At 39.8% G+C, this 14362-nt stretch overlaps 1 protein-coding gene across 1 annotated transcript in view; it reads right to left on the bottom strand.

Annotated features, from left to right (window-relative positions):
- Positions 1 to 14362, bottom strand: part of LOC124555202 (katanin p60 ATPase-containing subunit A-like 1) — a 104030-nt gene that overhangs the window by 42711 nt on the left and 46957 nt on the right. The window contains exons 5-7 of the mRNA XM_047129047.1: positions 6922 to 7111; positions 6754 to 6844; positions 6545 to 6666 (exon numbers count right to left, since the gene is read on the bottom strand). Of these exons, the coding sequence (XP_046985003.1) occupies positions 6545 to 6666; positions 6754 to 6844; positions 6922 to 7111 (403 nt within the window). The remainder of the gene's footprint in view (positions 1 to 6544; positions 6667 to 6753; positions 6845 to 6921; positions 7112 to 14362) is intronic.

Below are 14362 nucleotides of genomic sequence, written 5' to 3'. Positions count from 1 at the left end.
TAGGTGTCTTGTTGATATAATTAAGCAATTCACTCATGTTTTTAGTGCTACAAAATGAGTGAACAAAGTTTTAACTCAACTGTGAACAACTAAAAGCAACAGACTAATTTTAGGATAGTTAGTACTAAGTCCTTCCACTTTATCCTTGGACATCCCCTCGAGCATTTTCCAGCATGTTGAGAATGTTCAAAACTGCTGACATAGGTCTTTCATTCTTTATTCCCTTTTACCTCCCATGGTATGGTACACAGAGATCTCAAAGTACCTCCCTCTCGAAGGCACAGATCGCTTCTTTGACTGTTGCTGAGGTTTTACAAATATACAGAAGGACCAGTCGTACTAGTGTCATGTTCAGCTGAATCTTATCCTTCTGTGACATCAGACAAGACTTCAATAAACAGTTCATACTAAAGAACATGTTATTAGCTTTTATTATTCTGTAAGGTACACATGTTGTGCTGTCGATCAATCTGTATGGTTTCGAAATGAAGAGTACACTTCACACTCCGTGACTGCAGTATAGAGACTTTTATTGTTACAATTGTTGTTATCTTGGAACAATAAAAATTTTTATACTGTGAACGTGGCAAACAAAGTGTGATCTTCATTTCCATTTATTATTCGTTGAGTCATTTCTTTCATTACTTCACTTTTATTAGTCAGTATGAATCCCAGGTTCTTGAATTCTTGAACTTGCTGAAAGATATGCCAATCAATAACAATGGAAGATAGGAGAGCTTGATGGTGTAATACAATGAGATATACTGTTTTATTATAATTCACCATCAGTCAAATTTTCTTTGCACTGTGGAGAAATCGGAGAGCATCTTTGTATACTTGCTCCAGGGTGTTGGCAATATGCATGACATCATCAACAAATGGCAGGATTGTGTGTGCTCCTAGCATCACCATTTCTTTGATTTGACAAGTGTCACGGCTTACTTTTTCCAAGATCATGCTGAATGGTATTGGCAACAATGATTTTTTTTTCTCAATCCATTTTTAACACAATGGTGGTGATAGTTGGTTGCCAAACCTTACTTAACAAGTTGATCAACAATAGCAATCTGCAATTAGTTGGATGTATTTCGGTAGGATGTCAAATTCCTTTAATGTTTTCCATAAAATGGAGTGGTAAATGCTGACATAAGCTTTACTGGGTACATACATAATTAATTCTTATGATTCTGTAGTGTAGCTTGGTGGCTCTGTAGTACAGACAACAGACTGAAAGGTTTTGGATATGATCCCAGCTCAGTCCTCCGCTATCAAGACATGACTAAAGTGCTAACAGAGGTTGATAGCACCACAGACCTCTTTCTTACGCCAGCCACATGACGAAGCAAAACTGACTATATCCTGGCGCCAAGGGCTGTATTTATGGTGGTGCAGGGACCCCAGGTAGCAATTCCCACCAAGCGAGCTACCTTGTCCAGATGCCAAATTCTTATTGCATTTTCACAATCAGGAGCTCACCCCAGTCATTGCTATGCTGCAGTCACTGTCTGTGACAACATCCTTGCCCTGGATCCTGCAGTGTGGCCTCTCTACAAAAGATGTGGCCAGAATAGTGATGTGGACCAGGCAAATGCCCAGTGGGCAGAACATTTATAAATGGGCATTTGCCCAGGAATTTGCCCAAAGCAGTTTTAAATGCCCAAAAGCTGGACATTTTTTAAAAGTACTTTTTAAAGTTTTTCTGCTAGAATGTATAATTTACCAATTAAAATAAAGGATGGAATGATAGTCTCAGTACTAAAAGTTAGTAAATGTTTATGCTTAAACCCATGTAGTCATTCATTGCCTTTATTACTAAGAATGCAAGGAAAGAAGAGTGAATCTCTTTTTTTTTTCTTTTTTTTTTACTAGCATTTCAACTTGCTGTACCAAGGAAAGCCATGTGTCACTGTCTGCTACTTGCCATTTACCCTGAAGAGCCAAAGGAACTGGTAGACCTCCCTAATATCGTGTGAGCACACAGAAGTGAAACAACATGAAATGGCATGTACTCTACTAATGTCTGAAGTAGTGCTGGAGGGAACTGATACCGTGAATCCTGCAGGGCTGTCCAGAAATCCGTAAGAGTAAAGGGGAGTGGAGATGTCTTCTGAACAGCACATTGCAAGGCATCCCAGATATACTCAATAATTTTCATGTCTGGGGAGTTTGGTGTCCAGTGTTTAAACTCAGAAGAGTGTTCCTGGAGCTACTCTGCAGTAACTCTGGATGTGTGGGGTGCCGCATTGTCCAGATGGAGCCCAAGTCTGTCAGAATGAACAAAGGACATGAATGGATGCAGGTGATCAGACAGGATGCTTACATGTGTGTCATCTCTCAGAGTCATATCTAGTCATATCAAGGGTCCCATATCACTCCAACTGGCCATGCCCCACACCATTACAGAGCCTCCACCAGCTTGAACAGTCCCCTGCTGACATGCAGGGTCCATGGAGTCATGAGGTTGTCTCCATATCTGTACACGTCCACCTGCTCAATACAATCTGAGGCATAAAGTTTTGTGTTGTGCAGTCATCAAGGGTACATGAGTGGGCCTTCGACTCCAAAAGCCCATATCGATGATGTTTCATTGAATAGTTCACATGCTGGCACTTGATGGCCCAACATTGAAATGTGCAGCAATTTGCAGAAGGGTTGCACTTCTGTCATGTTGAACAATTCTCTTCAGTTCTCATTGGTCCTGTTCTTGCAGGACCATTTTCTGACCACAGTGATGTCGAAGATTTGATGTTTTACCGGATTCCAAATATTCATGGTACACTCATGAAATGGTAGTATGGGAAAATCCCCATTTCGTCACTATCTCGGAGACGCTGTGTCCCATCGCTCGTGCACTGACAGCAACACCATGTTCAAACTCACTTAAATCTTGATAACCTGCCATTGTAGCAGCAGTAACTGATCTAACAGCTGCACCAGACACTTGTTGTCTTATACATGTGCTGCCGATTGCAGCGCCGTATTCTGACTGTTTTCGTATCTTTGTATTCGAATACGCATGCCTATATCAGTTATTTTGATGCTTCAGTATAATGCTACCTGTTCTACTCTTCGCTCTCTGTTGCACTACACACACACACACACACACACACACACACACACACACACTGTCCTTAGGTCATTGCTTTGTGATGCAACATGCTTTAGAATCCATCTAAAATCTCTGAATGTTATTGAAGAATGATTACTGATAACAAAATTATAACTGAATGTATTGAACAGCTGGCATGTGTTTCTTAATGATAAATTTATTCTTAAAAAGTAAGCTTTATTGTGTGATGTAGTGACGTTTGAGGCAAAGTACAGTTTTCTGTTCTGCTCCTTTATCTACTTTCATATGACGGCACTGCTGTAAGGATAAAATTAGAATACTAACATGAAAAGGATTACTAACAAGGACTCTACGCGCACCTGGCAGCTAATCATCTTGATCCAGCAGTACCATGTAAGTAACCTGAAGCCTAGCAAGATGCTTGATGCAATAAGCTTTGTTTGTGGCACAGCAAAGAACACATATTAAATGTTATTCAGGTTACAGAGAGCTTGGCTGATAATAGGGACAAACATGGGATTTGGTCCAGATAATTTCTGTGGGAAGGAGCAGGTCCTAACCCTCAGGAAGATAAAAATCATCGTGTAAATTCCTTTATTGTGGTGGTGATGTTTAAGAGGAACTTGTGAATCGGCAGAAGTTGCTGTTAAAATTCAGGGCACATCAGTTACATCTGCTAATACAGAGCTTTCCTTCAGCACTTTTGGATGAATCCACAGTATCAAAAATTCATATCAGACAGCTGCAAAACTTATCTACCTTTCCTATAAAAGGAAGCTGATAAATGGAGCAGTAACACGACATAAGCCTGTTTACCTAAGGAAAAACCCATACTTAATTGTCCAAGTGCAGACAAAATGGAAAGGTACCCAGTAGTCAGTGAGAAATCAGATTCAGGAGAATCGGAGGCAGAGTGGGAACATCATGATTTTTCTTCAGCTTATGAAGATAAAGAAACTGATTGACAACAATTTTTTATTTTTTGCAGTAGTATACTATAAATAAAAATACTACCTACACTAGTTACTAAATACATTCATGCTCATAAATTAAGGATAATGCTGATACCTGGTGAAACAATGCTCTGGTGGGCAGTTTGTGGGTTTAAATCACCTCGGGGTATGACCACGCGGTTCATTTGACATGTGGTCGTCGCACGGTGGCGCTGGCAGCAGTCCACATACGCAGAGATGTATTGGTACATGTCAGAGTACGGTTCAGCGAGTAAGTGTGCAGACATTTTTGGATGTGCTAATAGTGACTGTGTGTTGAAAATGGCTCAAAGAACACATATTGATGACGTTATGAGGGGTAGAGTACTTGGGCAACTGGAGGCTGGTCAAACACAGCAGGTCATAGCACGGGCCCTCCGTGTGCCACAAAGTGTGATCTCTAGATTATGTCAACAATTCCGGCAGACAGGAAACGTGTACAGGCACTACAGTACGGGACGTCCATAGTGTACAACACCACAAGGAGACCGATATCTCACCATCAGTGCCCGCAGACGGCCACGGTGTACTGCAGGTAGCCTTGCTCTGGACCTTACCGCAGGCACTAGAACAGCTGTCTCCAGACACACAGTCTACAGACGACTGAACAGACATGGTTTATTCACCTGGAGACCTGCAAGGTGCATTCCACTGACCCCTGGTCACAGGAAAGCCCATAAAGCCTGGTGTCAAGAACACAGTACATGGTCATTGGAACAGGGGTCCCAGGTTATGTTCACGGACGAGTCCAGGTATAGTCTGAACAGTGAGTCTTGCCGGGTTTTCATCTGGTATGAACCAGATACCAACCCCTTAATGTCCCTGAAAGGGACCTGTATAGAGGTCATGGTTTGATGGTGTGGAGTGGGATTATGATTGGTGCATGTACACCCCTGCATGTCTTTGACAGAGGAACTGTAACATGTCAGGTGTATCGGGACGTCATTTTGCACCAGCATGTCTGCCTTTTCAGTGGTGCAGTGGGTCCCACCTTCCTCCTGATGGATGATAACACACGGGCCCACCGAGCTGCCATCATCTTGAAACCGAAGATATCAGGCGGATGGAGTGGCCTGCCTGTTCTCCAGACCTAAGCCCCATTGAGCTCGTCTGGGATGCTCTCGATCGACATATCGCTGATGTCTTTAAACCCCTAGGACACTTGAGGAGCTCCGACAGGCACTGGTGCAAGAATGGGAGGCTATACCCCAGCAGCTGCTCGACCACCTCATCCAGAGTATGCCAAACCGTTGTGCAGCCTGTGTACATGCGCATGGTGATCGTATCTCATATTGATGTTGGGGTACATCCGCAGGAAACAGTGGCGTTTTGTAGCACATGTGTTTTGAAACAGTTTTCTCAGCTTATCACTAATACCGTGGACTTACTGATCTGTGCCGTGTATGTTCCCTAAGTGCCTATGCTATTAGTGCCAGTTTTGTGTAGTGCCACGTTGTGTGGCACCACATTTTGAAGTTATCCTTAGTTTATGAGCATGAGTGTATAAACTATACTTTATTTCAAAAATTACTTTCAAACTGGAGTGTTGTTTTCCTTTTTTTATTATGCACTACCTCAAGAATTTCTCTCATAAAGATGTAAAAAGTTATGTTTACAGTCCAATTTATTTCCCCTAATAACTCTTGCCAACTCCCAAGCAACTTTTTCAATTTGGTTGCCCAACCACTATAGAAGCGGTGTTGCAAAACACCTGTTCGAATACAAAACATCATCTTAAAATTTTTTATAAGTGCTGCTTATCAATTACTATTTAAAATTCATAAATGCCAAGGCATTTTACACCACTAGGCCCCTACAGGAAGACTGATTCTTGATTTCATAATATTTCTGTGATTGCCTGCTGTTCGGTCTCCCGGGACATAAAACATGCTTGCTTGAAATGTAGATTAACTGCTCCGGATTGTGTCGTTAGATTTAGAATTTATATCTGACTTTGCTGTTTTCCTACATGTGCTGTGAACTTTGAACAAACTTAGTTATCTTTCCATGTGATTCAACAACTTTACTATGACGGTGTTTATCTGAAGTGTGTTAAGAACTTACGATCAGAGCTGTTTTCCTATCATTTAGAGCCGAGGCTTAGTATGGCACTTTGCTTTCCTCATTACCAGACAGCTGTATTATTTTTATGGTCTATTCAGAAGACTTCACTTGGGTTTTTCCTCCTACTACAGTAGTTCAAAATTCTAAAACTGTTTTCTCCTTACAGGGGTTGAAAGATTGTGCTTAATCAATCAAATTTAAATTGTTTCATGATCCCCAAGATTTGATGTTATGAAGCTGAACTACTTCTCTCAATTCAAAACACTGTGTTTATTTGTTTATACACGGGCTATTTACTTGTGTGCTGCCTACAGCTGACACTTCAGTCTGTCTACTTACATGTACTCACAGGAACACGACACCTTTCTCCAAATACAAGCAAACGTTTACACGTACCCACAAGTGCACACACACCTACCTTGAAAAAATCTGGCATCCACATTGGTAATACTACTGCTTCCTCTAATAACCTTTTGGCTTCAGCAAGATCTGCGATATCATCCCAATGGATATTAGGATTTTTCTGCAAAATATCATGCTCTGAAAGAACAGTTAATTACAGATAAAGTTCAGTTGCACAGTGGAAACTAAGAATAAGTAATTATACATTTCTTTTACAGATCATACCAAGCATTTCCACAAGATCTCTATCATAACCACTACTTTCAAACTTCCTTTCTTCTTCTACTGGTGCTTCCTTCTCATTATCACCCTTTTCCTGTAACAAAAATAAATTTCTTTGATTATATGTGAAACAAACAATCAACGAATACCATATCTACACATAACACATACCTTATTTTCGATTTTCTTTTCGTCCTTCTTCCCCACTTTCGTTTTTTCATCTTTTTTCACACCTTTAGTATCAGGTTTTCTTGACAAAGTACTACTACTGCCAGTATTAATATTAGCTTTGCTACTTCGTGCTGTAGGTCGGCCAGTGTCTTTCTTTGCATTTCTGATATTTTTTGTTGACTGTGGCATTCTGAAAATTATTTTGGATATTATGAAAGGATGAATTTTGCTGTATTTATTCTCTAGAAAATGTAGACATATTTCATTTCTGTAAAAGGCACATAAATATCTTTAGAAAAGACTTCCTAACACGTAAATTTATATTTGACTACCTTGCTTACTGTCACTACTTCTGTAGCATTATAGCCGTTGGTGAGCCTTGGATCCATCAGATATTTTCCTCCACGAGTCTCAGTTTTTTTTTTTTTTTCATTCCCGGACACCCATGTTGGTGAAATGATCTAACACATCATCAATCCACCCTTTTCTAGGACTCCCTTTCTGTCTAGCAGCATGTATCATAGCTTCTATTATTTTCTTTTGTATCCTGTGCTCTGCCATTCTCTCCACATGTTCTCTAGCCATCATATTAATTGTGATTTAACAAATTTGACAATATCTCTTCCTTGTATTAATGCCTAAAGCTATGGAGTATAGCGTATCCTTCAGCCTTCTTCCTCCTTTATTGCGCCATATATTTTATTTAGTACTTTTCACTAAAAGGTTCTTAGAATGTTTGTGTAGTCTCTTGCCAGCATCAGCATTTCTGACCCATATGTGACGACTGATTGAACGAGGGAGTTATATAAGGGGTATTCGAATGAAACTCGGTCACTAGTGTAAAGTAATGGTAACGATTTTATTAACTCAAAAATGTAGTTATACACAGTACACATACTCAAAAATAGTCACCAAAACTGTTGGCACATTTATCCCATAGCAACACTAGCCGGTTGATTCCATTATTGAAGAAGCTGTCAGATCCAGGCCTTGACCCAGTCACACTCTTAGTTGTCCGTTGCGAATCTATGTCCACGAATAATTTGTTTTAGAGATCCAAACATATCAAAGTCACACAGTGAAAGGTCGGGACTGTACGGTGGACGTTCCAGCATTTCCCACCGAAACTGCTGCAATGTCGTCTTCACTGCATTGGCCGTGTTTGGGATGGCTCGTCTAAGGTTCTGTAAAGTGGCTTGATAACACTGGGCATTGATGGTGGTTCCCCGTCCCAGGAACTCGACAAGCAGTGGGCCCTTGTGGTCAAAATAGAAGGACATCGTGACCTTACCAGAACTGGTGTGCACGGCGGTGGTGAAGAATTTCCACTGCTTGCTCTGATGCTTGCCTTCCAGTTCAAAATGGTGACACCATGTTTCATCAACTGTGACAATACGCAACAGAAAGCCGTATTCCTCCTCATGGTAACACTGCAGATGACTCAAAGACAGCACCATTTGAGTCCTGCGCTGTTCAGTGGCCAGTTGGGGGGAACCCACTGCACACAAGTTTTTCAGAAGTTCAAGTGTTGATGCATTATGGTGTAGGCGGTGCCCATTCTAATACCCAGTAACCGATGGATCTCGTCCACAGTGATTCTGCAATTCTTCAAGACTAAAGCATTCGCCTTTGCAATCATCTCTAGTGTGGTGACACGATGAGCGTGTCCAGGATGAGCATCATCTTCCAGTGACTTCCGCCCCTCAAGGAATAGTTTGCGCCATTCCACAACACTTGAATGATTCAGACTGTACTCACCGTACACAGCCTTCATCCGTCGATACATTTCACGGCCTCCAACTCCCTCTGCCGCCAAAAATCAAATCAATCCTTACTGTTCCCACTTACTCGCCTACATGTTTGGTAGTGGACGATAACTTGTGTGACCATCTTCTCTTCGGCGTGAAACCACACGGGTGTTATGCAACATCAAACAGTGTGCATGCGTCAGTCTCTCTGCCAATAGATGGCGCCACCATATCCACAGTTACATGGTGCCACCTCCCATCTAAGGCAAAGGTAGATGCACTAACCAGGTTTAAATTTGAATGAACCTCATATATTGGGAGTTTTGTTATTCTTTTAACAAGGCTGTTTCTGAAGAGTTGTACATTTGCAAAGTAAGCTCTGTCCCCTACTTGTATTCTTTCCCTTATAGCCTTTCCAATGCTGTTATTTGATATTAAGGCTCCCAAGTAACTAAAAGAGGACACTACTTTGAAACATTTCCCAGTTATATTTAGAGCTTTTGGGAAATATGTGAACATAGCAATATTTCTGAATAGAGACCATCACCTGCTGTCATTATATGTTGTGTGTTGGTAGGTGACATACCATTGTAAACTATAATCAAACTTTCCCTACTAAGAGGGAAATTGCAACCCTTTTCCCATATAGACCTGAGTACTTCCAAAACTTTAGCAATACTACTGTAATTTCCCATCTATTTTATCCCTGATACATTTACATGTTACTAGCAGGTTGTTGTTGTGGTCTTCAGTCTGAAGCCTGGTTAGATGCAGCTCTTCCTGTCAGTCTATCCTGTGCAAGCCTCTTCATCTCTGAATAACTTCTGCATTCAACATCCATTTGGACTTGCCGACTGTGTTCAAGCCTTTGCCTCCCTCAACAATTTTTAACCTCCACACTTTCTTTCATTATCAAATTTACAATTTCTGAAAGTCTCAGGATTAACTGAACCCTTCTTATAGTCAAGCTGTGCCACAGGTTTCTTTTTTTCTCAGTTTCATTCAGCCGCTCCTCATTAGTTATTTGATCTACCTACCTAATTTTCAACATTCTTCTGTAGCACCTCATTTCAAAATTTCTCCTTATCTGAACTGCTTATCATCAACATTTCACTTCTGTATGAGGATACATTCCATACAAATACCTCCTGAGAGGCCCTCCTAACACTTCAATTTACATTTGACTAGCTTACTCCTGTCAATGATCATAACAAAACTACTGATCTGTGAGCACAGCTATGGGTAACAGCTAGCAATCTATACATACTCCCCTGATTTGTGATCGCAGCCACGGGCAACAGCTGGTCACCTATACATACTCCCCAAGTCACCGACCTCCATGCCTGCATCATTACTGCACCCTCTTAGGGGTTGATTTTTTTTCTTTCCATTTTTCTAGTACCCTATGTTCTTCCTCAGGGTTCAAATGTCATAAAAATCAGTTAAGCAGCTTGCTTGTGATAACATAACAGGCATAGTTATTCTCACATTTATAATATTAATATGTGATGTCAAAAAACTTCCGTTTTTCAGAAATGCTTTTCTAGCTGTCACCATCGGAATTTTGTATGCACCCTACTTCAAACATCATCAGTTATTTTGACACCCAAACTCTGATTACTTTCTTTATCACTTCAAACATCATCAGTTATTTTGACACCCAAACTCTGATTACTTTCTTTATCACATTTTGTAATCTATTTACCTATAATATACAATCATAAAGAGTGAAATACTAATGGACCTAATACAACACCTCTATCCCTACTGGCACACCTGTTGTCACCAGCCGTGAACACCACTCAAAGTTGTAGATGAACTGTTCTCTACACTACAGCCTTTCTCCAAAGGTTGGGGCCTTACAAGGTTAGTAGGAAAGTCTCTGTGGTGTATGGAATAGATTGCAAAAAGCCTTATGAAGCTTTCAGTTAATCCACGAAGTACACCCTGATAGTTTGGCCATGGCCTGCAGACAAAAGCAGATACGCTAATTCTATTCTCAGTGCAGAACACAGTTAATCAACACATGACTATTTGCCAAGTTCAGCCACTCACAAGCAGATAAATGATTGTGGCAAATGACCACACTTAAAGAACAGTAAATCACACCAATTTTAATAACATTACTCTTCTTCTAGTTTTAGGGCTTACACAAGTGTCCAACAAGAGCACATTTCCATCTAGGTAGAATGCTAAAACTAGAAGAACACAATCCCTAAATTTAGTAAGTTTCTCTAGTTTCTATCTAAGTGCCAACTGTTGACTATTCATTTTTTGTTTCTTATTTCCATTACCAAAACAATCACATATTACTATTAGTTAAGATGTAGCAAACTTGTCCCTGAGAGAAAAGAAATTTGTAGGAAACATACCATGCTATTCACCAATTACATTTATGTGTTAACAAAAACATAAATGTAATTGGTGAATAGCATGGTATGTTTCCTACAAATTTCTTTTCTCTCAGGGACAAGTTTGCTACATCTTAACTAATAGTAATATGTGATTGTTTTGGTAATGGAAATAAGAAACAAAAAATGAACAGTCAACAGTTGGCACTTAGATAGAATCTAGAGAAACTTACTAAATTTAGGGATTGTGTTCTTCTAGTTTTAGCATTCTACCTAGGTGTAAATGTGCTGAATATTAAAAACTTTAAAATTTTATTGTTCTGTAAAAGACTACATAAAAAAATTTCTTCAAGGTGTATTTCGGGCCATGGGACAATAACAAGCAAATTAGTGATTTGTACGCAATCTTTAGATGACACAAACGTGCAGTACACACTTTAAGAGTAAGTTTCTATTGTGAAAGCATACTGGAAGACAGACTCATTTGTTACAGCACAATGGGCATTCTGGAATGAATTCAATGTGTGTGATGTTCCAACAAAGGCAACAATTTTGTCAGTTGCAAGGAAATTGGAGACAACTGGTGTACTAAACAGTGACGTGGGAAAACATAGACCATCACTGAGTGCAGAGGTTATTGATAATGTTGACAATGCTTGGAGAACTCTCAAGGAAATCGTTGCATCGACTAAGCCAGGAGACTGGCATTTTGTATGGCACATGCCAGAGAGCTGTGAGGAAATTGGCACTGTGACCATACAGATTGTCCATGATGGAAGCACTGCAATAAACAGACACTGAGTTAAAAAAAAAAAAATTCTTGTCCAAACATTTCCTCCATAACCTGGTTTCCATTTGAGGTATGGTTCTATAGGTCCGGTTACATCAACACACAAAACAGCACATACTGCACTGGTGTAAACCCCCAATATCATCCACAAAACACCACTGCATGATGAAAAGGTTGGAGTGTGGTGTATGGTGGCAGCTTCCAGGATTGTTGTTGGCTCCATTTTCTCTGATACAACTGTAGACACTACAGTTTATATGAGCATCTTCAATACATTTGTGGACCAGCTGGATGTCGTCAATCTTTGGTAGGTTATTTCCAATGAGATGGAACACTGTGTCACAACTCTAATTCTTTCATGCAACTTGTTACCAGTTTCTTTGGTGACTGAATGGTCTCATAAAATTGTGGCCCCCATGACCTACCCCCTCCTCCCTCCCCCCCCCCCTCCCCTCCCACTCAGATTTTTTCTTGTGAGGGGGTAGCTTGAAAGCCGAGTGTACAAGAATAGACCATGGACAACTCGACAACTCCATGAGGCCACTACATATGAAATAAGCAACACTGGTAAAGATAGAAAGTCGTAGAATATGGTGAAGCTAGTACAGTTGTGCATTGATGCTGGCGGAGGGCACTTCCAACATTTGCTGTGAGGACTATGTATGTTTGTATGTATTATATGTAGTCTCCCATTTGTGAAGTATCATTTCCATGAATTACAAATGTGCCCCATCATTGGTTTAAGTGTTGTGACTCATTAAAATAGTTCAGGTTTATATGGATCACACTATATTCGAAAATAAAAGAAAATCTACCACCATTCAATGCAGGTAATTTTATGCACATTTTGGCCATTTAACTTACTGTGTGAAAGAGCAAGCAAAAACTGTACCTGAAACACTCACTGAAAGGTTAAGATTTAGAATTAACTCAGATCTCTTGTCAGAGGACCATTTCGTCCCGTACCTTTCTGTACTCTAGGAGATATTCATCATGCAGAGTGGGTGGTGAAAAGTATTTGTTGCTTGAACATTTTTATGTTTGTGATAAATCTGAATTATGTTCACAAGAAGAAAATGCAATTTGTGTTTTGTCTTCTCTCTTTATATTTAACTCCTCCTAAAGCCCCAATGCACCTTCTGAATACAAAAAATGTATTTAGAATTCATTATTATTTCAACATTTTTATACATATAAGGTTGAATAACACCTGACAGCTTCTGAATTGAAAACCAAAAAAACGAGTACTTCATTAAATCATGAGGCATAAACATCAGATGAAAATATTAAAATGACTGAGGCAGACCTGAACAAAAGAGTTTGTTTCTAATTAAAATAACATTATTTTTTCAGATTTGATTTGAGTGACACATTCTTTAAGACAGATTTCATCAACACTTACAACATATCAAGATGGAATCTTCCCATCTCCACCTACTGCAATCCTAATAACAATAATTATATTTTTTTCTTAATTTTCATCTAACTCTTGGTATCCACATCATATACATGCCAAAATCTGTTTAGATATTGTTCATGCCCTATTTCACATATATTCATATGATAATTTTCAATACAGTGATTACAATGATGTTGTTGTTGTTGTTGTTGTTGTTGTGGTCTTCAGTCCTGAGACTGGTTTGATGCAGCTCTCCATGCTACTCTATCCTGTGCAAGCTTCTTCATCTCCCAGTACCTACTGCAACCTACATCCTTCTGAATCTGCTTAGTGTATTCATCTCTTGGTCTCCCTCTACGATTTTTACCCTCCACGCTGCCCTCCAATGCTAAATTTGTGATCCCTTGATGCCTCAAAACATGTCCTACCAACTGATCCCTTCTTCTAGTCAAGTTGTGCCACAAACTTCTCTTCTCCCCAATCCTATTCAATACCTCCTCATTAGTTACGTGATCTACCCACCTTATCTTTAGCATTCTTCTGTAGCACCACATTTCGAAAGCTTCTATTCTCTTCTTGTCCAAACTAGTTATCGTCCATGTTTCACTTCCATACATGGCTACACTCCATATAAATACTTTCAGAAACGACTTCCTGACACTTAAATCTATACTCGATGTTAACAAATTTCTCTTCTTCAGAAACGATTTCCTTGCCATTGCCAGTCTACATTTTATATCCTCTCTACTTCGACCATCATCGGTTATTTTACTCCCTAAATAGCAAAACTCCTTTACTACTTTAAGTGTCTCATTTCCTAATCTAATTCCCTCAGCATCACCCGATTTAATTTGACTACATTCCATTATCCTTGTTTTGTTTTTGTTGATGTTCATCTTATATCCTCCTTTCAAGACACTGTTCATTCTGTTCAACTGCTCTTCCAAGTCCTTTGCTGTCTCTGACAGAATTAGAATGTCATCGGCGAACCTCAAAGTTTTTTCTTCTCCATGGATTTTAATACCTACCCCGAATTTTTCTTTTGTTTCCTTTACTGCTTGCTCAATATACAGATTGAATAACATCGGGGACAGGCTACAACCCTGTCTCACTCCTTTCCCAACCACTGCTTCCCTTTCATGCCCCTCGACTC

This window comes from Schistocerca americana, chromosome X (assembly GCF_021461395.2).
Source record: "Schistocerca americana isolate TAMUIC-IGC-003095 chromosome X, iqSchAmer2.1, whole genome shotgun sequence".
Classification (NCBI taxonomy): Eukaryota; Metazoa; Arthropoda; class Insecta; order Orthoptera; family Acrididae; genus Schistocerca; species Schistocerca americana.
The sequence above is the reverse complement of the archived record's forward strand: the minus strand, read 5'-3'. Positions and strand labels throughout refer to the sequence as shown.